Below are 27,259 nucleotides of genomic sequence, written 5' to 3' on the forward strand. Positions count from 1 at the left end.
GACATGCAGTATATCATGCTGAGTTGGCCTGTATGGATGGAGAACGCCAGTAAAAGGTTCATACGGACAGACAGTGCAGTTTATGTTATGTCTAGAATTAAAAAAACAAAAACAAAAAAACATGAGCATTCATTTTGGGAATGCGCTGATATTTCTTTTAAAATATTTGCATTTAAATGATTCTTTTTTACTCTAAAACGTTATTTATTTAACGTTGTTTATTTTTAAATATGTTCATTGTTTACTTATTTTATTTTTACTTGTGTTTTAAAATACCTGCAATCCTCATGAGGATAAGCGGTTAAGATAATGGATGGATGTATTTATAAAGATTTATTAACTTTCTATGAAATATGTATACAATAATAATATGTTTTGTGTCTATTTTGTGATTTTTCATTGTTTTATTTATATTTTTACTTTATATTTTACAATATTTTCATTTTAATATTTATTTTTACTTTCAGATAGATAATGTTATCTATTTTTAATGTAGTTATTTTATTGTCCTCATTATTTTAATATTTTCATTATTTTTATCTAGTTTTAATTATTTTAGCTGATTGTAAATTATCATTAAATATTGATTAACATTATTGTTAGTTCTGTTTTAATCTCAATTTGAATTTTTTTGGTATTTTAATATATAACTTTTCAATATTTACATTACTTTAAGTGCTCAACACTTTTTGTTATTTGTTTTTATTGTCATTTTTATTTTTTTAATCTTTCCATTATTTTTATTTAGTTTTAGTTTTTAACTAAATATTTATTCATTTATTTTTTTGTTTCAAATACTGTATGTATTATTTTAGTCTTTTTAACTATTTTGTTGTTTTTTTTATTTGTTTTATTATTCATATTTTCATCTTGAAATGTATTTTTAAAAATTCAATACCTCATTTTTTATTTCATTAAAAAGTCATACTTTGTGTTTATACTTTTTAAATCTTATATGTGTGTTTTATGTTTGTGTTTTTATGTTTTTATTATTATTTTAACATCAATTTTAATGTATCTGTATACATTGTTTTGTATCATTATTTTATTTTGAAAGATTTTACTCATATTTTTTTCATATATATTTTTTATACCAACAATCAGATTCTTACAATATCTTTCTTATGTGTATACTTGTGTCTTACCCAAAAAATCCAGTAAACAAACAACATACATAACAATTATTGAGTCTATGGGTGTTATCATTGTACACATTGGGAATATAAGGCAATGTTTGATATAGGATACGTTGAAAGCCAAGACAAAATACGATGTCAAATTTACTGCTCTAATAGACAGCTTTGAACACAGGGAGTTTCCTGTCTTTGCCATGTGCTCAACTATTAGTGGAAACACTTGTCATCTCAGTATAAATAGCTGATGCACACATAACTCCCACTCGAATGCCCCCGTCGTCTGACCGACGGCAGCGGTAGCGGCAGATTGTCAAGCTGCTTCAAGATGCCAGCGGACCTTGACCAAGGCCTTAAACTAGAAGCCGGTTCTTGTGCTCACACTGAGGAGACTGTGTGTAACGCGACACAAAGACACTACAGTAGTTCATTGCACCAACTGCAAGAAACTGGGCATCGGCGTGGGCTTCAAGATGCCTTCTGCCGATGGCTATCTTTCACAAAGCTGCTTTGATTTATACAAACCGTCTTTGTGCCCCCAATAAATGATGCTAGCAACTGCTCGGAACTTAAGATTACCTTATTTGCACTCCGCATCGAGAGACGGTGGAAATACTTCGGTTGGTGCTGTTGTTTTGGTTAGCGGTGGAGTTCATCTATTTCAGGGGAGTATGTAGCTACTGGGCAGTTTTTGTCAGCATAACCTTAACACTAGGAATGGGACAAGATCTTAAACAGTGGGATCTCCCTGCTCAGCACAAGATCTTTTTTTTTTCTTTTGGCTGTTTTTTGGCTTGTTTTTCCTAAGTGCAATGTTGTCAGTCTACAGGTGAATGCAGTCTTTGTTAGTGCTTTGCGTGACCGTAAAAATGTTGTCAATACTTCAAAATAACCCTTACAATACCAATTTATATATTAATCACGATGACATTGTGTTGCACTGGGCCTGTTGCCAGCATTTAACGTTTTAGCGGTTAGCATGAACGAACCGTTTGCTAGCAACACTAAAGACCCTATTTAGGCTGTCAAGAGCTGTCAGATTGATTTTCAAAGGCAGTTTAATAGACGTAAATCACTGCACACTTTCGCACCTGTATTTCTGATGTCATTGCATCTCAGCAAGGAACTTTATTGGGGGAGATTTGTTTAAAGGGCATATGTGTCATTTTTAATTTTTCGCATGCGCCTGTGGGAGCTTTAGGGGCATTACAGTAAATGCATCAATAGACACTATCAGGATTTTCCAAGTGTCAGGTACGAATGTTCAGGGTTGTATTGGATCACGTGAACCTACTAAAGTGTCTGGAACTTCAAAGCAGTTGTCATCAAATCATAATCACCAAAAGCAGAGCCGTGTGACCTCCAGCAAGTTGCACAAAAAGCTCGGCCACATTCAAAGAGGAGATGAGTCACTGTAGCATCTGATTACAACACTTTGGGGCAAGATGTCTCATCATGGCGCTTTTTAGAACGTGTCATCTGAACTGCCTAATGGAAATGCATTATTCATACAGGGGAGTCAGTTTCACTATATTTGTTATGTGAATAATAAAGTATGCTCTCGGAATAATGTCTATTAAGCTACTGCTGAGTATGTGATACTGATATACTTGATTTCTGGGAATTGGACCCCTCATGCAAAATGTACATTAACTTTTAGGTTGTTCTGTTTTTAGATGTTTATGGAGTTGCAAACTCACAGTTGAGAAATCAGTTTAATTGATTTGATACGAATTTTCATTTTTATTTTTATATGTATCATTATTATTATTAATATTCCATTCCAACTTTGCAGAATTGAATTCAGGGTAAACATGTAGCCGGTCGTTTTCAACAATATTTCGCTAAAAATATCAGCAAGTCATCCATACATAGCGACGGAGTGATGTTACAAGCAGCCACATTATGCACCATCCATCCTATGACTTTCTTGACTTTCTTCAGGGCCTCCCACTGCACAGCAATATGACACTTTTGGCTCCAGTCACTTTTTAAAATAAGATGGAGTCATGCTGCTGTGAAATATATATATATATGTATGCAGTATTAACTTTTACACAGTGGATTTAAGGCTGATGTCACAGTGGCGGCCTGAGCAGGCGACAGCAGGACTGTCATGCAGCTAAAGCGGGCACTTGACTGTTAAAAATGGAAGAAGATTTCTATAAGTGGGGAGACATCTATTAGGGAAGAGGTGTTTACTTGCTCCTCCACAATCCTAGCAAAATAGCACTCCACAACATGGAACTTTATAAAAGTATACTGTAATAACACAAGTCATCGAATGTAAATAGATGAAAATATTGAGCATCATGGGCCCATTGACATTGAGTCGTTCCCTCTGTTGTGAGACCAGCAGGGGGGAGTATAAAACTTATAAAATAAAAACAGTACGCAAAGAATACAGGTACATTTTCTTCTGATCAGTCAGCTGAAGTAGGAGTTGTTTTTTTTTTAAGAGGATAAAGAATATATTCTGCGAGCACTTTTATTTTGTCTGACTTGATGTGTTGCTATAGTGTTTTTATTGCTTAACAAGTTTTGATAGTGTTGGCATGAAGCTAGCATAACCTTTGCATGTTATGTGCTTTTGCAATTTTCTTTGTTTTATTTTAGTTTGACAGTGAACTTGTAATGGGAGTAACAATAGAAGGACACACTTTATAATCGATTCAATTCATATGAGTATCTGTTCATGTGGGTGAGCTGGTGCTGATGATTTGGTTAGCGACAGGGTTCAAATGAATCAGTACTGTAGGTTGGGCCTCAAATAGCTCATGCGTTGTGAAATTGAACTTGACGTCATGTGAAAAAGATATCAGAAAATGCCCGGAGCTTGCTGAAAAATATTATGGTAATTATTGTCCTTCTTTGGCACTTTTTGGCAGCACAAGAGCTGCTAATGTTAGACACAACTGTCAACATCTTTTTATACTTACATGACAGTGAATAGTGGATGTATTACGCACTGCTCTTGAAGCAAAAGCAAGGAAGAGTACATTAATGAGCACAGTGAAAATCAATATAAAGCTGGATAGATTCTCATAAACAATATCTCTACAATCAGGTACCACTAAGTTGCTGTTTGGCAGCACTTCTAAAATGATCCGCAAGTGAAAAAAGAACCCATGTCTTGACTGCACAAGCACCAGGAGTTAAGTAAAGACTTCATTTTTGACAAAGTACACATCGACTCTTAGCTTCGGGAATACTGATGACAATCAATAAACCCCAAAGACGTGTTTGATGCAACAATCTCGGACGTCTGCTGATTCATCACATATGCTCTCATATGCCCTTGACTTCCCGTTCACTCTATTAGCTGAATGTAAAGCACACATTAAACACCAGCAGCCGCTTGAATTATGGTTGTCCTGACAATCATTTGGCGCAACAATGCAGCAATGCAGATTCAGTGGCAAGTTTTGTCCCATACTTGGTGTTGCAGTGATAAAACAACACACACACACGGAATGTTGATAATTTTGTTGCTGCATTGTTGCTCAATCCCTCGCAAATAGCAGTGGTCCACTGTGTGGGATTCCCATTGCCCAAATGCTGCACAAATTTACTTCATTGTTCTCATTGTACAATAATTATACCAGAAACATCTACAGTATACCCAACAATCCACCTGTTGCCATATGTACAGTAGAATGATCGATAATGTTCTATTTAGTAAAACACAGAAGGTGGTATTAAATTTAAAAAATAAAATCAAAAAGTATTTTCCATGGTGTAATAAAGTTTAAGAAACACATATATACTTTAACCAGTAGGGTCACACTGATTGGTGATTTGTCGATATCAGCTGTTATTAAATTGGTATTAATTGGTTGTTTATTTTGCCCGTTTTTTTTCAAACATTTTTACATATGAACACATTAAGACAAAGATAAGACAAAGATATTAGTTAAAGCACCCCTCCATCAAAACAGCGGCAATTCTTTGGTCTTAGGGTAAAATCTAAATTTTATTTTGCCAATTATCATAAGAAGCATTGGCCTAAAAGAATGCGTATAGTTCAGGCCTAAAACAGTGCAGTGTAAAACGTGCTTTGCTATGGTTGGCCTTGAATATCTAATAGAAGAGTTAGCCACTACTATTTTAAAATGAACTGAGTTGAGTTTACGTTCTCTGCTGTGCTACAGTGATATCAATGTTTTGCTCGCAAGTCAAAGCAATAAAGCAACCAAAAGATGGCTGATGTCTCAAAAAACTCATGATGCTCAAGTTTCAAAGAAATATTGTTCTGTATATATTGACGATATAATGCTTGTCACTGTAAGCAAAGATGGTGAAGCAGCATTTGGCAGCTATGCTGCACTCCATTTTTTAAAACCATTTTCTCGCCCTGTCCTTCCGTTCACTCTTGTATTTTGTTTTTAGATTCGTATAAAAATGCTTTTAATGTTGTACTTGTATTAATGTAAAGCCAGTTGATTTATCTTGTGTATAAAATGCACTATACAAACGAAGCTGCCTTGCTTTGCCTTTTAAGAATGCGAAGCACTTGTGTGAATTTTGTCTGTGATAAGCTGCAAAAGAAAAGCAGTAGTCAGGATCCCTTCCAAGGTTGGAACAGGTGCACACAAAAGTTGTAAACTCACCAGCTCTGAGCTTCTGGGGTGAGCTGCTGGTGTAGAGCGAGCGAGAAACCAAAAAAAGACCCGCGGTCTCCCAGCTTGTGCAGCGTGTGAGTAGTATCCAGGTTGAAAGCTCCCACGTGGTTGAGAAGAGTCAGCAGAGCCCACAGCAGAGCCATCCTGCTCCCGAGGTGTCCACCCGCTTCTACCATCGCTGAAGCTTCAAGAGCAAAATTCCAAGAAGATCTCCCAGTTATTCCGAGGAGGAAATCCTGCTCCTGCGGCGGGAAATCCTTATGTTGTGGCTTTTTGGAGCAGTCGGTGCGAAAGGGGGGAGCAGGCTTGACTCAACGTGCTCCCGTCGGCTACCAGAGTGCAAGTGTGCAGTGTGCGCCTCCTCCCCTCTCCTCCTCCTCCGTGCGCCCGAGGGAGACGAGGGAGGACAAGTGCCTTGAATAGCCTTGCTCACTCCTCCCCCCTCCATCCTTACACACACACTCAGCTGACAGCAACACTCAAAGGACTGCTGCCAAAATACCAGGCAAGGTTGTCAAGGTACTTGGAGGCTATTGAATAGAGACGGAGTGGGTGCAGAAAAAATAAATACATAAAAATACACCAGACAGCTGTATTTATCTGATGCGTTCACACGGTCCAAAAACACTTCACTTTTGTAGATGTCCACTCAATGAAATGCATGGGAACACAACAGTTGGATTGGAGAGAATTTTTCGTTTGCTACAAGTATTTTTTATTTTTTTTGCAAAACAGCAGTCTTTTTTGCATGTTTTTTTTTGTTTTTATCCTTTTTACAATGGTACTTTTAAAATGTAGTCTCATCTCAACGCACTTGACTTGACATAAAATTTTTGTACCGTATTTTCTGCACTATAAGGTGTACCTGATCATAAGGCGCACCTTCAGTGAATGGCCTATTTTAAAACTGTTTTCATATACAAGGCGCACAGAATAGAAGCTAATATAAAACAAATGTCCACATATGCGGACATGCTTTTTCTCAGAAACTACATAATGCAAAAAGATATATCTTTGTTCATCAGTACTCAAAATAGCAAGAAGAAATTAAAATTGCATGCCATTTCGGAATCCAGGTCTTAGGAGGATAGTTACATTTAAAACATTTTTTAATCCGATATATCGATTACTTGCCAAACTAATTGACAGAATAAAGCATTTTTACGAATCTTTAGTTGTATCTCCACAAAATACAGAACAAAAACACATAAACTTAAAAGTAGTTACAGTAACCTCCTTTATTTTTACATTTTCTTTCCATTTTTTCCACTCATCAATTTTCCATGCTATTCATTGTCTCTAGGTTGCAGTTAAGACGGAGTTATTTGTATTTAAACTTTGTTTTACATTCCATTCCCGTGGTTCTCAATCTTTATTCACTGTTGTACCACCTGTAAACTATTTTTTTAGCCAAGTACCTGCTAGCCAGTGCTTAGCATTATTTGATGGAAAAAAACAACTACTTAATTAAGAGTGATGTGCATTATGTGCCTGATTTTAAAAACTATGGAACTATATATCTAGTTGTATGGATCGCTATGCGTATTTTATTCAGGATGGGTGGATGACCTATGAAGTTAACAGAGACATTCCATTCAATATTACAAAATATGTGTGTATATTAGAAATGGTGAACAGGAAGTAGCATGCACACACACACACACCATGGAGACAATCTGGATTAGATTAGCGCGTCCTAGAGTCCACATAGAGCCACAAAAAGTTGGATTTTCGCAGTTCCTGCGAGAGGAGAGAATGGTGGGAAAGCCTTGTCCTCACATTGTTGACTTTTGCAACGACTTTACATCTCAGTTGTGTATTGTCAGCTGCAGTAGGACCACCTGACGACTTCTTGTGTACAGCTGTCACCTCAACTGTTGCTTGCAATAAACCGTCACGTTTGTGACATACTGTGTATTATATGAGGATGAACATGTTTGAACAAGTTAGCTTCACACTTTCAAACTAAGTGATAGCCAACGGGATGCTTCAAAACGAAGAGGAAGAGCTGTACTCTTGTATTACTGTGCAATAATTGTAATATAACCACCATAGCGTGTTTGCAATGTTTTGGGAAAGTTGCCTTACATGGAAAGAGGGAATCAACACATTCACGCTTCCATGCTTTTGCTCTTTTTTTAAATCAATTTTTGCTGTACTGGCATCACAACGAAACAGATACTGCACATACATATGGTAATGTCATACATAAGCTAATTACACAATCAGTACTCATACATTTATTTTATAAGTGAATGTGATTTATTTTTTGAGAAATAAATTCAAATAGAAATTTGTTTCATTAATGGTGTACATTTAACATAAAATTGAAATTGTGTCAAATAAGAACAATATGTTTTTACTTTGAAAGGATTTTCACCAACTATTAACAAAATAAATTATTAAAACAACTGTGTTGTAATTCATTGCTTTATTTTACCAATTCTGTGTTAGCTTATGGTACAGCATTCAAATTATTTGGTATTGTATTTTGAGTTGAATGCATTATAACATTTTTACAGTACTTTAAAAAGTGTTTATTAATTAATTTACCATTATTATTATTATTATTATTACTATTACTACTACTACTACTACTACTACTACTACTACAGTACTTCTTTTATTAAAATATTTTTCTGACCAAAAAGAGGAAGGAAATGGATAATAATTATTGATTAGAACTTCTATGTTCCGTTAATACACCAGTAATGCTATGTATGAATGTTTTATCTTAAAATGTAATTAAATGGCAGTATACAAACATAAATACAGTACATGTAAAAAGAAGTGCCATTCGTACAACTTTGAGGAGGTTGCACCACCATGGTTTTATTAAAAAAAAAAAAAAAAAAAGACCCACAGACAAAGGCCTAAGAACAGATATAGGATATATCGATGCAAGTAAAGGTGCATGACAGCAACATCCTAATGCGAAGCCTCATTAGCAGTCAGAGCATCACCTCAAGGGGAGAGCTCATTTTAGACCTCAAGCAAGCAGCACGTTAGAGGCAGGGTCATTTTTCCCGTTTTAGCTCCCTCAGTCCCATCCATAGTCAGCACTATTACTGTATTGATTTATCGACGTTAAGAGGGGTAAACTGTAAGAGGGTGTGGTGCTTCTTCCTACAGGATTAAATCCAAGCACATCCATGCTGAGTATTTAACTTCATTCCCCCTAAGGAAGATGAGCTGAGTGCAGCTGTTTTCCCACAGTTTATGCGCATTTTGGAATATCGAGGACAGGGAAAGAGTAACACATCAATCAGAAAGATGTCATCATGCTGCGATGGGGGAAATATCACCTTGTCAAATGTGACTGAAACAAATGGATCAAGCTGAAGTAAACATCCCTGTGTTCCTCTACTGTTGGCTTGATGACCTAGTGATTTATACTTGGGGAAACAACCGGAAATGTGACATCATTATTGAAGGTTTTCTTCCCTGTATCGGTATTAAGCTGTGCGGCTCGTGTCCTTAAAGTGTAACAACAGCGATCTCTAGTGGTGCATTGAGTTTATATCGGGTAGATAAAGCTAGGATAACTAAAGAATAAACATTTACAGTTGTTGAATTTTGGCAACTGTCAAACTTTCAGGAATTCCCAATTCAGTTGGTGAATAGTACTGGCTAACTAACTGGCTAATTAAATGATCCAACTCTTTGCCTCAAGCACTTTTAAAATAAGTATTTAAGATTGCATTTCTCCACAAGTGCTTTTGGACATTTACTGTTTGTGTTTAGATGTTACTAAAAATGTTATGCGATGCTAAATGATTCAATGCGCTGATGACAAACATTCTGCTTTCCAAGTGTGTGATTTAGGGGTTGAAACCATACGCAGGGTTGTAGGGAGGTTGTGACTGTTCATTTGGACGTGGCGGAAGGACACCCGGTGGAGGAACTAAAACAAATGCGCATCATGATCAGCATGATGAAAATGCAGATACAGGTAAAAAAAAAAAAAAAATCTATAAAAATCTAAAAAATCCAATCTAATCAACTAGTTACAGTGAAAGTTACAGTAGAACATCTCACCTGCTCCCATGTATGCCGGTGGTCCAGCCGGTGCTGTGGGCATGACGGGGAATCCATAATGAGGCTGGACTGGCACAGGCTGGTAGCCCGGGTGGGTCGGCAGATGCTGAGGCGGGGATGCCGGTTGATGGGGCGCGGCGACAAAAGTGGATCTCACGTCTATACAAAGTGAGACGTTTTTAGTCAGAAAACATGAGTCAAATTGTGTCGCTTTCAGCAGTAATTTCAAACACTTTAATGATCTGTGTAAGATCATCCATTTTCACGTTTTTGGAAATCCCTTTTTATTTTGACCAAAATTTCATTCGCCACAAAAAAATTATCCGTACGAATGAGATGTAATAACAGAGGAAATAATGAAAATGCTTTTCTACTGAGCATGGTATTACATGAAAGCCTAGTACATATTTTTTATTTTTTTGGTGGTGGACCACGGGTTTTCCAAAGTCAAATACAGGCATGCGCCATGACTCAATAAAGGTTGGGAAAGCCTGAATTGAGAAAGTGTCTTACTTTGATGTCGCCGCGAGTTGCTTTGTTTTCTGCACTTTTTGTACAAAAAGCAGCATGGAGCCACAAAGCAGGTGATGAGGCCCACGCAGAAGATTATAGGAATGACTGCGCCAAGGATGCTGCCCAAAAGTATGACAGACCTGGACCTGGAGTACATCTCAAAGCGAGGCCTGCACAGATGAACCAGTCGTAGTCGTCAACAGAAGCATTATCACTAAAGCGGCGGTTAAAATTGAACCTCTAATGTTTTGCTGAAAGAAATGTTTCCGCTGTTGTTAGGTCAAATTTTCACTACTCTAAAACCTATAGCAATGGAGGAGACTCATTAGAACAATCCAGAAAGATATACTTTTCTTGCTTTACCTATCATCACAGATATCCTGAGTTAGCTGCCTTTTTTTTTCAGGGCAGCAGTATTTCTTGCTGCAGTTTCCACAGCAATACATGGCGTCACACTGGAGATCATCACGACGAACCCCGCTGTCATCCCAGTAGCTGGAACAGGTGTCAGCTGGAACACAAAATAGCATACTTTTACTTACACTTCCAAAATGAGCTTGAAGACTTAAAAGAAAGGTTCAACAATAAAGGTAACTCACCCCATGTAGTTGGAAGAAAGATGACACAAGATACTAACACGAGAATGGACAAAACGGCCGACACCATTTTTGCAAAGACACACACTAAAGCCGACTTTAGTTCTCACACTGTGTGTGTGTGTGTGTCCCACCCAGCAGCGAAGTCACCTAACAACATTCCTGCTGAGAACTGGCTTGGTGTGATTAATGGATCGCTATAGTTGAATGGTACTGTATCAAAATCAAGTGATTCATGATAGTTTACGTACAATATCTTGAGTTTCAGGTCTGATCTCACAACAAGGAAGGGACCTCAGGGAATTGCATAAGGGCACAAACAAAAGGGGGCATTGGAATATGTGTTGAATCAAAATAAAACATACAACAATAGGGCAATTAAATATGAATCAGTGGAAGTAAAAGTTTTAATCAAATCTATTTTGGCAAAGAAACCCCAAAAGTTATTTTTCTTTAAAGTATGAATGACCAGCCCTGATACATTACAGCTCAATAGTTTCTGCATGGGCTGCTGTCTAATAAATTTGAATTAAAATCAATCAAAATGTATCAATTTAAACTGTAAATTGAGGATTTGGGGTCCTTTAACAATGATCTTGTCCGCCATCAAGAAAGTCTTCAAGCAAATATAACATCGCGCATCTTAATTCACAACAAACACTGACATAAAATGTTGGAGACATTTTCATAAAAGCAATTTGCTGTTTGTACATCTGTAAGTTCGTTACACAACACATGCATGCATACAAGGTGAACTTCCAATTTATTGAGCTGGCATGTGGTCACATTTGACAGGAATGAACAATTTGCACGTACGGCATACAAATCACATCCTGTGATGGAACGAAGAACAATGAAAATGTTATGACAAAAGGGGAAATCTCTAAGCTCTGCAGTGTGTGTGTGTTGCGGCTTACGGACTTTGACAAAGGCTTTGCTGGCTTTGTGAAAAGGTCACTTAAACACAAGTAGTTTCAAGTAAAAGAGGAACTGAAAGTCAGTGCAGAGCACAGGAAAGATGTACTTCATCCTGACATTTAGTATTGTCGCATAGCTTAGGAGATGATTTTTTTTTTTTTTAATAAAACAATGTGACCTTTTTTTTTTTTTTTTTTACCTTGACCCGGTTAATATAATACTCAAAAGTCCGTCCTCTTAATGTTGTTTTTGACAATGTGGTTAAGAAGGCACAGCAGTTGCTAGCATCATTGACTCAAGGAAAAAGAAATTTTGGTTAACTTGCTACTAATTGCAATTGCAGGTACATTTGCATCCAGTTGGAACAATTAAAACAACCTAAAGTAGCACACACAAAAACAACAAATGAAAAAATGAAGACAGGATAAGTTTGAGCCCACACACAATGGCCAGCTCGCTTGTAACATAATGAGCATTCCCTTTTGCCAAAAAACAAACAAAAAAAAACACTTTCAACTTTATTTCCCATTATCAACTGACCTCTACTTTCCCAAGAGACACTTTTGGTCGAGAGTGGGGGTTTTCAAAGCTTGAGAAAAATAGAGAAAGACTTGTTAAGACAACGTTGGCTATATTAAAAAGAGGAATACATTTTGTGTTCCTGCAATACGAGAATAGACCGAAATATAAAAGTTTCAATACAATGGTAAGCTGCTGACAAGCTATTTAGCTAATATGTTGTAGAAAGGAACGGAACCAGGATGATACCAAAAAAATCGATAGATTGGGTTGTGAAGTCAGCCCTCGAGAGGCCCTTGTGGTTTGTGCGGTTACAAAAAAAATAATAATTTGACTTGAACTTCCGCAACCCCTACAACAAATTGTTACTAAATTTGTTATTTTAAATCTAATTTAGGCCTTTTATTATGCTCTAACACAGGGGTCCCCAACATTTTTATCACCACTGACTGGTGAACGATTTATAATTTTAGTGTGGAAGGACGGTATAAGGTGCAGCAAACTTGTTTTCACACAGATTTTGAACATACTTTTAAGACCGCTGTCATTTGCGAGCCCATCTCAATGGAAATTTTGCATTATTTCGGGTGCGGCGCGGTACCGGGCGACTGGTACCGGGTTGCGGACCGGCGGTTGGGGACCTCTGTCCTAACAGACACAACGCTGATTTTATGTCCATAAAGTCTCACGGTCCCACACTTTGAAAACCCCCCGAGTGTGAAGGCCATATGACAACTGCCACAAAACGTACTACAATACTGTATAACAATTTCACACAATCAAAAATATCGCTGGTTACGCATAGTAATGGTACTGGCACACAATAAGAGCAGCTAACGATGCAAAGGCGAAATATGGACAAACGTCAGCAAGAACGTCAGCACGAGAGAACACTATCACAATGTGTCCAAGTGTAACACTGAAATATTCAAGCATGGGGCTGAGGGTGGTTGACATGGTTCAAACTGCAGTAGCCCACTAAGGATTCTGGGTGGGTTAAAAAAAAAAAAAAAAAAAAACAACAACAAAAAAAACCAAAAAGGACATCTGGACTTGCTTCCTGAGAACTGCAAGGCAAACATCTCTTCCAAAAAAAGGCATGCACCATCCTTTTTGTGCATAAGTGTATTGAGAAATGGCCTATGTAAATGTACACGGTAAAAAATAAAAAGTAAAATTCTTTGAAAATGTTGCAGAAAACTCAATGTGACTTATCACATTTTGGGTGGCGGCGAGACAAAATCTGGGTTGTATGCTGGCTGAGCCAAGTAGTCCATTTGGGCTGCGGGAGCATTGGGCTGTGGCTGCACAGGGGGCTGCATGGGTGGCTGCACGGGCGGCTGCAGAGGGTAGGACGGCTGGCCAGGGGTAAACGCTGCCTGGCTGTAAGGCATCGGGTTGGGAGGGTAGCCCGGGCCGGCTAAACACAGAAAAAAATATAGAGATAAATGTCAAATTACAAAAAGCATTCCATTTTTTGGAGGAGGGATAATCTGCATTATCTGTATTAATCTATTTGAAAACAAAAAAATAAATGTGTATACATTTTAATCAGATTATTCCAAATATTTTGCCAGATGATGTACAAAGGATTCTTTTTGTCTTAAAGCATACTGACTGTATTCAGAATCATTGCCTTTTCCCCACCTATTTTTCAGCCACGGAATCAGGTCGCAGCAATTACATTTTTGCATTGGAAAATAAATAAATAAATAAAACTGTTATTGCTTCGTCAGCACCCCTGACAAAATATTGCTATAAAATTGAAAGTGAAACAATTAATCTGTAAACCATCCAATAGAAATAGAAAATGAAATCACTGTAACTGAAAAAGAACAAGAACAGAAAGAAAATATATATAGAAAAAAAAAAAAAAAAAAAAATATATATATATATATATATATATATATATATATATATTTAACACATAAGAAGTAATAATTATTTTATGTAATAATTTCTATCAATAAATTTCAATAAATTATCTTTTTTTTTTGTTTGACAGTCTATTTGTTAACAAAATATCTGTAACTGAATCATGACTATACTGTATTACAATGTTTCATGCAATGTTCATAATCCCCACGTAACACCTTGTTGAAATGGGCAGCAGTTCAAGATCTGCATTCGTCTTAAAACATCAACGGCTGCATACAAGACTCTTGAATGGCTCACAACGACACTGCTTTACCAATGAGACGATTCAATAAACCCACGTCCGCTTTTAAAAGCCTTCGTGACTGCTGCCTTTTGATTAGGCAGTCGTGCCTATCCTTAACCCTTTACTGGGCACGGCGGTCGCTTTAAATCAATATTCTAACAGGCAAAAACGGCTTTATTAGGCACACGTTTTTCTATTTTTACATCTTAAAGAGGCAAGAATCCTAAGGATTTTTGAGAAAGTTAGGCGTGCATTAGAATTTAAGCAATGGCTGTTATGGATACTTTTGGCCATTTTGCCTGTTTAGACTATTGGACGAAAGCGGCCGCTGTGCCCTGTAAAGGGTTAAAAACCGTAAGTTCCAACTCGTGACTGGGAGGCTGCATCGCATCATATAATCAACTTATTTGAGTTACTTGATGTCACGGTTGTGTACAAATTCCCACTCACTAGCTTCCTGATATGTTGGCGGTGGCCCCGGTGTGTAAGGCTGTCCTGGATGAGGCATGGCGGGCATGGGCTGCGGCGGGTATCCCTGAGGTGGCATGGGCTGGCCTCCGTAACCCGTCTGTACTGGTACAGGCTGGTATGCTGGATAAGGGGCCCCCTGATAGGGTTGTGGTTGCCCGGGTGACATCGTTGGTTGCTGAGGGTAATGCTGGGGGGTGTTGGTAACGATGGTGGTGTGAGTCGTACTTGCGATTACCGCTGTGAGGACATGACGGAAAAGTTAGGTTAGTATTTCTAGAAAAGACACGATGAGAATTCATTTTAAATAACACAACAACACTTAATGCATAAACTTGGGATGTTTGGTGTTAAAGTTACTCCAAATTGGAGCAGAAAGCAGACCACCCCCACCCCACCGTACCCCCCCCCCCCCCACACACACACACACACACACGGAAACACACACACACCATTCATTCTTTTTTCACCCCAAGGCCATCATGAACGCTTCCCGTAAATGACATAGGATGGTCGTGAATTCCACTCATGTGGTTGCTATGCAGACTATGAGTCATACACACATTTTTACACACACACACACACACACACTAGGTGGAGCTCTAACATTCCTGCTGCAGTTCAGCTGATGGCTCGTTTGCTTGGCAACCATCTATGTGCAGCTGACAGGAAGAGGGAAAGTGTGTACATCCACTATATATATATATATATATATATATATATATATATATATATATATATATATATATATATATATATATATAAAAAACAATAAATCAAACAGCCAGAAAAACCGGAAATCCCAATTTTGGAAACAGAAATAATATGAGTCATGTGGTTGGCCAGCCAACAGACTGCATATGACTCCCCTGCTTGCGCTTCTTCAAAAAAAAAAGGCAGATGACTGTGAGTCACTTAGGGAAGAGCGGCACGTTTTCACTTGTATAAAACGACTTTAGATATTCCATCTGACAGAAATGAATTGGAGACGTGGAGTACCTTTTACTTCTTGTCATGTAAACTACCAGTTGGTATACATTTATAAACTGTAGTTTAAATAAAGCATTGGAGATGAGGATGCTTTAAATGAAATGACTCAGAGAACGAAGTGTTCCAGAAATATCAGTATCAAATAATAGTATCAAAATTTTATTCCAATTGTTGCTTTAACTGGACATTGAGGCCAAAGGAACAATGTTTCAAGCACATTGCCAGGGAGTGACTCATGACCCTCAAGAGAGAATTTCATCAACAAAGGTTGAATGATGAACTTACGTCGCGGCTTGCGGCAGACCTTGTACAGGCAGCAGCAGGGACACACGCAGCAGCTGATGAGCACAATCACCATGAGGATAACACCGCCGATCACGGAGCCCAACAATGGGGAGCCATTTATGGATGAATGATTTTCACTAAAAACAAAGAAAGAAATATTGTGATGAAGACTTCATAAGAACTATATTAAGAAATAATGTCAATGGGCAAAAGTTCTGAACTTTTCGTGATAAAACAGGCCAAAAGTTGACCTAGGTTCCTTTATGAAGCTAACGTAGCTTCCTCCTGTTAATTGGCACCAATGTGTGTACAAATATATATTACTGTTTGGGTTGCGAGCCAATTAATTCACTTCAAAGTTAAACAAACGTTGTATGTACTGTACGTACTCACTGACTGTAAATCAAGCAGTTGTAACATATTTAGTATGTATTGTGTTTTCATTTATTCACATTTGTTTCCTGTTTCGAATTAATGTGTTAGCGCGTTTGATTGAAGAGAGGAGGGGGGAGTGCTAGACTCGCGCTGAAAGACAAAAAAAAGAAAGTGAAGATTTAACCATGCGCTGTTTTAGCAAGGCATTCACAGTGAATGGGATCCACGTAGAGTCGCCTCCGGAGACCCGGGAAGCCCTTTTTAGGCTTATGCACTGAAGTTTTCCAAACAAACTTATCACAAACGACCAAGTCGATGCTCCCCGCGCATGCGTAGTTTGACTTCCCAAGGAATGTTAGGTTGTCGCGGTTGCGCAACGGAGCGGAGCGTGCCTGCTGTCCGTAATTAAAAAAACGTCTAAATCTTATACATTGTTTAAACACTCTGTCTTAAAAGGACAAAGTGATGTGAAAATAAGCGGAAACACACAAAGAAATAAAACACCTTAAAACCCATACTATTATTTGCTCAACTGGAGGAACACAACTTCCATAATACCATGGAGGAATTCAGATTCCATTTTTTTTCATATCTGTCCAATCTGTTTCAATTTATTGGTTGATTTTAGCAAAGTAATCCAGGAAAACTTGTCTTCTTTTGTCTTCTAAATGATACATCAGCTATTTTTGGATTGCATCGCTCACATTTTCATCATTTGTCGAGAGTAAAATAACGAGAGAACCGAATTTGCCAGTCGTGTTACACAATGTGAGAAAAAACAGATCTTTCTGCTCATCTCTGACAAGCACTTCCTAATACTCGTTTTAACATATCAGGTGAGTGCATTGTGAATAGAGCACATGGAACATGGCAACAACATGAGAGCATTGATTGTGATTATAGCAACAATAAACATGATTAAATTAAAGAGATGCTACAGTTCTAAATATAGCATACTGTGAATAGTATTTTCTACTGAAAAAAAAGTTTTTCACCATTCATTTAAGCATCACGTCAATAATTTGTGATTGGACGCTCAAGGATATGGAGGTGTAACTCCCACCTGCATCTGCTGGTCTTTTTAGATTTGTGTATCATTAAGATAAGAGACACAGTTTTCTCCAAGGAAAACAATGTGACCACAATCTGTATCATTATACACCAATTAACTTATGTTTATGCTTATAAACACCTAAAAATGTTATTTAAGAAATCACATTGAGTCCAAAAGACAGATTTTTAAGGGTCCACACATTCAATGTGAGGTCCTTTTGTTTTTCTCCATTTTTTTAAGCGTTAGGCTAAACGTGGGTCTATAAATGGCAGGTGCTAAATGAGTTATCTGTTGTTTCTAAAGGTTTTAAAAAGGTGGAGGTGTGAATCATGAATGCATTATCCTATTTCTATGATTTGTTATAGGGAAAAGTGTCTGATTTGAAATTCCATAGCAATAATAGTACAATGAAATGGACATCTCAGATGACGACAGAATTTTTTTTTCATTTGTCAGTGCTTGAATATTTTCAGTGTTACACAGTGGAGCTAACGAGCCAAAGGAATGTCTCCTTACTGATTTGTATTTAATTTGAGGATTTGCAATGCAGTTACCGGTATATTGCAAACGCACACTTCATCCAGGTAGTAGCAAACAGGAAAACCCAAGTTCCTGTTACATGTCTGCAAGCGATGTGCAAGGATGTAAGCAAAACAAAACAAAAAAAAAAAAAGGTCTGTTGCATCAACTTTCATAGACAGTGTCATTCGGTTGAATTTGTGGTGCGGAGAAAAAAAAAAGGGAAATTGTATTACCATTCTTCTTGGTTGTCCTCTGTAAATCGAAGAAAACTATCCTGGCAGCAATGCTTGGAGTTGCAGTTGCCACAGCAAAATCCATAGACGCATTGCTGATACGAGTGATATTGGCCGCTCCAGTCGGTGTAGGCCAGACAGTGTTTATCGTCCGCTGTAATAAATCACAAGCAACAGGTTTCAGAGAATGAGAAGCCTGTACGTCACTTATTAGTAGGGATGGGACGAGATTTCATCTCGTGAGATCAAACGGCACAAGATTTTTCGTTCCGGTATGCCACAAGATTCATTTCCTTTTCAATTTTTTGGAGGCTACGGCTTATTGAACCAGAAGTGTAGGGCATCGAGGTTGATGGATAGGCATGAGTGCTAACTCTCGTACAGTAGGCGGCGGTATGGACCTAAACGTTATTTGCAATCCATCATTAATTGAAAAGGAGAAAGAAGAAATGCAGGATGCTCCGATTACTTTTTAATCATCATTTTAACTATGGGATGACACACTCCTGACAGTGTGGCAACTAAGTGGTCATGAAATGTTACCATCTAGGTGAAATTTCAACTGCCTAGTATCTTTCTTTAATGCTATCCCTTCAATGTGAAATGCCATGATGTAAGAATCAAGGGATTGGACAAAGTTATGAACGAGAGTTAATGGTGAGTTGCATTTTTTATCATTTGTTTCTGTGAATGCTGGTCCAGCATCTTGCAGAGGAAAATAATAAGTTTGGGGGCTGCTGATATAAACTAAATACAAATGCTAACACTGCTAGCTAGTAAACTTTTGTCATGATTACCTTCCAGAACAGCATGTCCACGCTTGCTTTATTGCTGTCATTGGACTTGGCCATTTTAAAGGCCTCTGAGAGTAAATGCAAAGCGATGAGACAAGACTGAGCAAATGATGATCATAGCGTTGTAAATTGTGAGACGGGAGTTTAGGTATGGCTAATGACATGTAATTAGAAAGGGATAACTAATCTAATGCCCGTGGTCTACAATGCGTGTTCCAAGTTTCTGATAGAGCGTTACACGAAACTATTGTCGTACATGTGGGTCAAATCACTCCACCCAGAGAAAACGATACGTCAGGACAATAAAAATACACCCCATTATTTTGAGTCCATTCGCGGTTTCGTTTAGGTAGCTAACGTCATACCCATTACCAACGGCGTTGACTTTTTTTAAGCTCCTCGACCTACATAAATAGTTATTTGACTGAAAAAAAAAACAAGGAGATCTCCGGAGGATTGTCGATTCCTCGACATGAATCCCAAGCTTACCTGACACACACGCCGCCAGAGAAGCGCATAGTAAGGCCAAGAGGGCGACACCGGGCAGGCCAGACGCCATGGTTGTTCTGTTCCTTATAGATGGAGTAGCCAGGATGAAGTCACACATAACAGGAAGCGAACGCCACAACCCCAGGGCAACGATCGTCTATGCTAGGCATGCATCGACACACGTCTCACTCCACTGCATTTCCGCCCTCTGTTCCGTTTGCTCGACAGGCATCTGTTAACGGTTAAGAGTTAAGCAACCAGAAACATTTCCAAACCTTTATCGAGTGAGTTTTAGCTTAGGGAAAAACGTCACAGCACACTACAAACGAATAATATGCACACAAAAAAAGCAGCAGCAACAACAACACATGATAAAACAATGTAATCAAAAGGTTTTTTTTTTTTTTTTTTACATCTCTGACATTTGGGCCAAACTGGTGGATATCTCCATTCATCAGTACCATTGATGTAGGTCTAAACATTAAAAAAAAATAAAGGTTGGTGACCACCTGATAGTGATGGCTCATGATGAACTTCTGATATTTCTGTTCTTCGAGATCAGTGGTTCTCAAATGGGGGTACGAGTACCCCTAGGGGTACTTGAAGGGACTCCAGAACAAACATGCAAAAATCCTTCGAAAATAATAATTAAATTAAGTATATGTTTCGGGAAAATACAAGTTCATAAAACAAATTTTATATTCAGTCCGTTATTCAATTTCATTATTTTAAAAAGCCAGATTCTCCACCATACAAGAACTTGCCAACTTCTCACGTGCCGCCTCTCGTTACCTGTCAAGTTGATAATTTATTTTTGTGAGCAGATCTCTACTATGATCCCAAAAGTTGAATAATATTCTGTGGACAAATATTTATTCATCATTATTTCTATTTGAGAACACTTTATGTTGGTTATTTTTTGCGGACAAATATTCATTAATAATTAAGTTAATGATTTATTTTGTGACCAAGTCTCTACTGTAATCCCAAAATATTATGTAGTTATTTCTTTGTGATAAGAGATCTCTTGTATGATTCAAAAGAGGACACTTTAAGTCGATTATTTGTGTGGACCACTACAAATTAAGTTTGAGGGGTTCTAAAGTTTAATAAATCTGACACTAATGGCATGTTTTCAGTCTTTTGTTTTTTAAACCCCAAAATGCTTTGCAATAGTTAAGGGGTACTTGGCTGAAAACATATTTCGCAGGGGGTACGTCACTGGAAAAAAAGGTTGAGAACCTCTGCTCTCTAGATGGAACTGTTACAGGCATACACACTGGTAAAGGCAAACATTCTCAAACCTGGCCAAAGTGGTCCATCTGAGGGGGCTTACCTGGAGCCCTAGAAATATTCCAAGTAGGCCACCAGGGGGGACTATTGAGTTGCAAGAATAGAAGAGTGACGATCAAAGGGAGTTTAGGGAAATTCCCCCCCAAAAAAAGATTAATAAACGATTAACCTGACAGTTTTGACGTTATCTTTTCTTACCTATTCTGATCGGTGTGCCAGGAGAGGCAGTGCAAAAGTGAGATGACCTTGGAACCACAAATTTAACATCACATGGTAAAGGATCTGGCTATTCATTAAATATCATAAAACATCGATTTCATATGATTACAATTCTCAGGTAAACTTGGGTGGGAAGTGAAGAAGACTTCACTAGACAAGTGGACACAGTGGACATAAAGACATTATCATGACATCCATATTTTGGAGTGTTCAGTTGAACCTAATTTCCAGGTTTTTGGTACGTTGTAACCGGGAGTAAGTGGAGAAAAAAAGTTACACAAAGAACGGGGAGGATCATGCAAACCGCACCCAGGAGCAAGTTTAAACTACCAACCTCAAAATTGAGACAAGCATATTATTTACAAGTCCATTGTCATTTGCAGGAAGTAAATACAAGTCAGAAAGTGTAATTCGTAAAGACATCTGCAGAGAGCAGCAAAACATCACTGACATGTTAAAGATAACAGCAATGGGAGGAAGTATCCGGAAAAAACTACATGTAAATTAAGTCGTGACCATTGAGAAGGTATTAATAAAATGTTTTGCTGCCTCGTGTAGGTGTTTCATATATACTGTACGTCCTACAATATACGATGCAACTAAAGTGATTGTGATTTTCTAATGACACTTTAATTTAAATTTTAGTCAACACTAAGTGGCAAAGCAGCAACCCCATAAGATAAATCACAACGAGTGGATTTTGCGGCTTAATTCATGTTGCACAAATACAACACCACTCTAAATGTCGTGTCGAGGCTAGTGTGTGAGCATCTTCATTAAAAAAAAATAATAAAACATTTTGCTAGTGAGCTTAAATGTAATGATTAATTTTGGCGGAAGCACGGGTCTGTACTCGGAATTATCTTCCTGGAAATTGTTGGCTGAAGAAGAAAAAAAGGCAAGAATGAGTCAGTCATGTAATGAGATCTCGCGAGACTTGTCTTGCAATGCTCTTATAAGCAGCTCCACATCCGCGTCCTTCTCGTTCGTCCTCAGTGCAGGATAACGCAACTGCCACCTTCCAGTCTCTCTCCTCTGATCGAGAACTTTACGGTTTCAGCTCTTCGAATCGTACTGTAAGGGAGGACTTTGACATTTTTTCCTGCGAGATTTTCCTTTGGTGAGATTTGCTAATATATTTTCTCCACCTTAACCTTTACCGCCGCCATCATACTCGGTCGCTGCTTAGCTTCGTGGCGAATGTAATGGTCGCTAAAGACAAAGTCAGGTCAAACTACATGGAGCGTGGGCGCTCTTTCACCCATTTTTTAAAAACCCAAGTTCTAGTAATAAATTAACAGTGTTTGTTGATGATGTAGAACAATAGATACAAAGTGAATCAAAAGTTTACCGTATATTATAATGTCGTAATACCAGGAAGTATTAGGAGGCGACAGAAAGCGAGATGCCCGTTTTGCTGTCCTTTATTAATTTCTCGTGACTTTCAGGATTTTATAAGCAACATGATTTTCATTGACAACTTAATTTTGACTGTTGTTTATAAAGTAACTACTGTATTTGTCATCCATATTTGGCCATATAACGTGAATGTATGCAAATGATTTCTCATTTATTTTTTCTCCTTCAGAACAAGCACCATGGATGTCATAGTACGCCGCTGTCCATTCCTGGCGCGTGTGCCTCAGGCCTTCATGCAGCAGCCCAGGAATTCGCTGGTGGTTTATGCCCAGAGATGCCCCATCATGATGGAGCTGGCCTCCAAACCCATGGCCCCGTCCCTGGCGCGGGCTCTCTGCACATCTTCTTCCCATCAGCAGAGGGTCGAGGGTAACACCACTGAAGGTATGATAATGATTTAATGAGTAATGTGATTATTATCGAGTGTAAGTGTGAATTCAAAGTCTACTCGTTTTTGCTTTTTCAGGCTCCAACCTGGAGGTGGAGGCCAAGCTGCCCGCTGGCCATTCAACGGTGCCACCCGGTCAGGCAGTGGCCTCCAAATGCCCCTTCCTCGCTGCCGAGATGGGCCAGAAGAACAGCAGTGTGGTCCGACAGGTCGGCATGGAGTTCCAAGAGGATGTTCAGGAAGTCCGCACTGTCCAGAAAGGTGACAGTTACTCCCAAGATGACTTTGGAAGACTGCAGTAGAAGAAACATGATGGTCATTATCCTGTGTTTTGTTCCTTTTCATTTTACAGAAGTGTCTCCTGATCAGCTGAAGAAGCCATCCTTGGCCAGTACCAGTGAGAGTCTAATGAAGACTCTCCTTAAACAACGTCCTAAGATGGTCTCTCATCTGCTACAGGACAACTTACCAAGTAGCTGTAAGTGTGTTTATTGCTGTTTTGTAATGAAGTTTCCCCATCACTTTCATAACAATGTGTTACAATGCAGTGTCGAATTGCCACAATGTTACAATGCATTATCCAATTGCCACATCTGAGCAAGTCTTCCTTTTTTCAATAGTGTCCCGCTTCCACTATGATGGTTTTTTTGAGAAGAAGATTGAAGAGAAAAAAAGCGACCACACATACCGCGTGTTCAAGACGGTGAACCGTCTGGCTGATGAGTTTCCTATGGCCGATGACTTCACGGGCTCCCTGGAGGAGAGGAGGGAGGTGTCTGTTTGGTGTAGCAATGACTACCTGGGCATGAGTCGTCATCCTCGGGTTGTGCAATCAATCATGTGAGTGGGATCACTTTAACTTTTTAGTCTCACCTTCACGACTAAGACATTAAAAGACTGGCTGTAATTATAGGGTTACTTGACACCTAAGTGCACTGCAACCGTCGTTTGCGTGGTCATGGTGCTAGCTGGTCTTAGTTTACACCAAGTTGATCGCAATCCATTCCATGTTGCTGGTCAACTGTTGCCTTAAAAGATTTAACTCTACGGACAGGTTTTAAAGTAACATTAGAGTTATAATATAGACTAGTGTGAGCAGTATTTAATTCTTCCTATATTCGAATGTTTGAAACAAAGCTGTTTATACACAAATACGTCAGGAGGATAAAGGTTGATTAATCGGTAATCTCTGCAAATCTTTAAAAAAATCGTAAAAGGCATTAAATGCATGAATCTAAGGCCTTAATTTGTGTTGAAATAAATTACACATTTCTTTTGAAAATCTCTAACAAATGCTGATACACAATGACAAGTAAAATTTTACAATTGTAAATTAAAAAAAACTGGCAATCTTTAAAAAATGGTAAAATGTGGTAAAATGACAACAGCGGAGGCAAGAAAACCGATAGGCTCATCAAGTTTGTGCTGTTAAACTTAGGACGAGTTGAGACATGGAGAACATTGTGAAATCGGTCTTACATTTCTTTTGGAATGCAATTAAACATTTTCTAAAATAGTCAACTTAACATGTCATAAGCTGTATGAACACATTGAATACAGGAAATGTAATTTGATGTTTCCAGGGAAACACTACGAAAGCATGGCTCTGGGGCAGGAGGTACTCGTAACATCTCTGGGACCAGCAAGTTCCACGTGGAACTGGAACAGGAGCTGGCCGACCTCCATAAAAAGGATGCGGCGCTTCTCTTCACTTCCTGCTTCGTGGCCAATGACTCCACTTTGTTTACCCTGGCCAAGATGTTGCCAGGTATTTTTAATTACACAGTTCCTTCATACCGTAAATACTGCGTTGTTTGTATTGACTGGTTTTGGTTTACGTGGGTTGTCGCAGGTTGTGAGATCTACTCTGACGCGGGCAACCACGCGTCAATGATTCAAGGAATCCGGAACAGTGGAGCTAAGAAGTTTATTTTCCGTCACAATGACGTCTCGCACCTCCGAGAGTTGTTGCTAAAGGGAGATCCCAGCAAGCCCAAGATCGTCGCATTTGAGACCGTCCATTCTATGGATGGTCAGTTGCAGATCATCCATTTACAGAGATTTAAAAAAGAAAAAATCCATAATGCTTTTTTGTTTGTTTGTTTTTTTTCCCCGGCAGGCGCTGTGTGTCCACTGGAGGAGATGTGCGATGTGGCCCACGAATTTGGCGCTATTACATTTGTTGACGAGGTTCACGCTGTGGGTCTGTACGGCGCCAGAGGAGGTGGCATAGGAGACCGCGATGGCATAATGCACAAGATGGATATCATCTCAGGGACACTCGGTCAGCATGACATTTCTACTTAGTACTATTTTTTTTTTAAACAACTATCTTAAAGGCTTTGGAATATCCTGTTGTTTGGTTTGAGAGGAGGCCATGCTCGTGTCATCCAATATGCTGGCGGGCTTAAAGGAGCTCCTCGTTGCCCTGCTGTTGCTAGGAGACCAAAGGATTAAATTGCTCTCTTGTCATTGTCAATTCCATCTGTGCACCATTTCTGAGAGCCTTATTGAGAGACCTGGAACAAAAACGAAGTAGAAATCGGCTGTACTTAAGTAAAACCAGTAAACCTATCTTACCACTCAGCTTAGTTACCTTAATGCACTTGCGTATGAGAAATAAGAGACACAATCACTGATGCACTGTTCAGCTGTTCGTTGAACATGAGGAAAATAGTTCATCACAATGACACACTTGCACAAAATCTGCTGTCCACCACAGCTGACACTCAGGCACTCACACAGACCAGCTTGAGTCGACTGCACTCCAATGTGCCATCTACCAGGCCACGCCTCTCAAAGGGATTTATCTAACACATTATGTGACACAGTGCGTGTATTTTTTATTTTTTTTTGCTTGCATTTTTTGTATGTCTTCAATTACAAGTGTATGAAATGTTTTAATCTGTTTAAATATGGTCTGACATTATTTGAGGATATTCACTTGTAGGTGGGTCTAGAAAGTGTCCCCAGCAAATTTCATTGTTGTTTTTGATCTCTTTCAGGCAAGGCTTTCGGCTGCGTGGGGGGCTACATCGCTAGCACCGCCTCCCTGGTGGACACGGTGCGCTCATATGCCGCGGGCTTCATTTTCACCACCTCGCTGCCACCGATGTTGCTCTCCGGCGCACGGCAGTCCATCCAGCTACTCAAGGGCGAAGAAGGTCGCGCGCTGAGACGTAAGCACCAGCGCAACGTCAAGCTACTTCGGCAGATGCTGATGGACGCCGGTCTGCCTGTGGTGCACTGCCCCAGCCACATCATCCCAGTTAGGGTAAATCTACGAAACTTACATTGGACCAATGGCAAACTTTCAACTGAAACTTAAGACTTTTCTACACTTCTTAGGTGTCTGACGCTGAGAAAAACACGGAGGTGTGTGACCTCATGATGAGTCGCCACAATATCTACGTGCAGGCAATCAACTATCCCACTGTGGCCAAAGGAGACGAGCTTTTGCGCATAGCTCCAACACCTCACCACACCCCTGAGATGATGAAATACTTTGTTGGTAAGGTGTAGCTCTGCTGTAATTTGAACCCAACATGGTTTGAATAGAAAGTTTTGTAACCTATGCCTGTTTTTCCTGTCTATACAGAGAGACTAGTGCACACATGGAAGGAGGCCGGACTGGAGCTGAAGCCCCACTCATCAGCTGAGTGCACCTTCTGCCAGCAGCCGCTGCACTTTGAGCTGATGAGCGAGAGGGAGAAGTCTTACTTCAACGGCCTCAGTCACCCAATCTCGGCCCGCGCGTAACCAATCACCACCAAAGCTGGCTCCAGACAACTCATATGTCGATGCTATTTTTTGTCACACTATTATCTTTGATATGTCCTTTTAAAACACTTTATTTAAAATACTCTATGGTAAAAAAATATAGATATGCTTAAGAATAAAATATGATCTGAAACGTATATGGTCTGTGCATTGTGTCTCATAGCAAAGAACAACTTCTACCACAGAAAATCTGATTTTCAAGAAAGAGAATTTTTCACTGACTTCTAACATTCATAACAGCAATAGATCACATTACACAGTGTCACAAAAAGTTAAATATTCGATTTGTAATGTAATCAACTTGCAGTTTTGTAGGGCACAAGCAAGAACAGAGAACTACAAAGCACATTTGACTGGACAAGTCAACTGAAATAAGGAATGCTCCCTTTGCGTTTTTTTCCAAAATAGTAGCCTACTCTAGTGTGCACTTCAGTAACAGGTGAAGACACT

The 27,259-nt window shown here is 38.9% G+C and overlaps 4 protein-coding genes across 7 annotated transcripts in view; 1 reads left to right on the plus strand and 3 right to left on the minus strand.

The window, feature by feature from the left end:
* The window catches only part of itga7 (integrin, alpha 7), a 31,493-nt gene extending 25,419 nt beyond the window's left edge, over window positions 1-6,074 (minus strand). For 3 of the 4 annotated variants that reach the window (XR_015866694.1, XM_088424357.1, XM_088424356.1), the window contains exon 1: window positions 5,744-6,058. Coding sequence is in view for 3 of the 4 variants with exons in the window: in XM_088424357.1 (XP_088280483.1) it covers window positions 5,744-5,931 (188 nt within the window). In the remaining variant the exon portion in view is untranslated. Of the gene's footprint in view, window positions 1-5,743 lie in introns of all 4 variants that reach the window. The other variant, XM_088424355.1, reaches the window with a different exon arrangement.
* Window positions 6,075-8,590: 2,516 nt separating this feature from the next.
* On the minus strand, window positions 8,591-11,043 carry LOC148419293 (protein shisa-5-like). The gene is made up of 5 exons (XM_088423884.1): window positions 10,906-11,043; window positions 10,670-10,817; window positions 10,307-10,476; window positions 9,794-9,952; window positions 8,591-9,659 (listed from the first exon to the last, which is right to left on the minus strand). Exons 1-5 carry the CDS (start codon window positions 10,970-10,972, stop codon window positions 9,577-9,579), a joined length of 627 nt encoding a protein of 208 aa, XP_088280010.1. The 5' UTR covers window positions 10,973-11,043; the 3' UTR covers window positions 8,591-9,576.
* A 605-nt stretch (window positions 11,044-11,648) lies between these two features.
* LOC148419294 (uncharacterized) lies at window positions 11,649-19,940 on the minus strand. Its single transcript, XM_088422384.1, has 5 exons — window positions 19,711-19,940; window positions 18,428-18,581; window positions 16,244-16,380; window positions 14,951-15,208; window positions 11,649-13,759 (listed from the first exon to the last, which is right to left on the minus strand). Exons 1-5 carry the CDS (start codon window positions 19,826-19,828, stop codon window positions 13,554-13,556), a joined length of 873 nt encoding a protein of 290 aa, XP_088278510.1. The 5' UTR covers window positions 19,829-19,940; the 3' UTR covers window positions 11,649-13,553.
* A 2,234-nt stretch (window positions 19,941-22,174) lies between these two features.
* alas1 (5'-aminolevulinate synthase 1) lies at window positions 22,175-26,946 on the plus strand. Its single transcript, XM_088424215.1, has 11 exons — window positions 22,175-22,342; window positions 22,811-23,025; window positions 23,108-23,290; window positions 23,382-23,507; window positions 23,650-23,869; window positions 24,613-24,797; window positions 24,882-25,061; window positions 25,149-25,313; window positions 26,035-26,303; window positions 26,378-26,540; window positions 26,628-26,946. The coding sequence occupies exons 2-11, from the start codon at window positions 22,821-22,823 to the stop codon at window positions 26,786-26,788; spliced, it is 1,857 nt and encodes a 618-aa protein (XP_088280341.1). The 5' UTR covers window positions 22,175-22,342; window positions 22,811-22,820; the 3' UTR covers window positions 26,789-26,946.
* Window positions 26,947-27,259: the final 313 nt, after the last annotated feature.

The sequence above is a fragment of the Hippichthys cyanospilos genome, chromosome 9, assembly GCF_059441005.1.
Source record: "Hippichthys cyanospilos isolate Australia breed blue-spotted pipefish chromosome 9, RoL_Hcya_1.0, whole genome shotgun sequence".
Classification (NCBI taxonomy): Eukaryota; Metazoa; Chordata; class Actinopteri; order Syngnathiformes; family Syngnathidae; genus Hippichthys; species Hippichthys cyanospilos.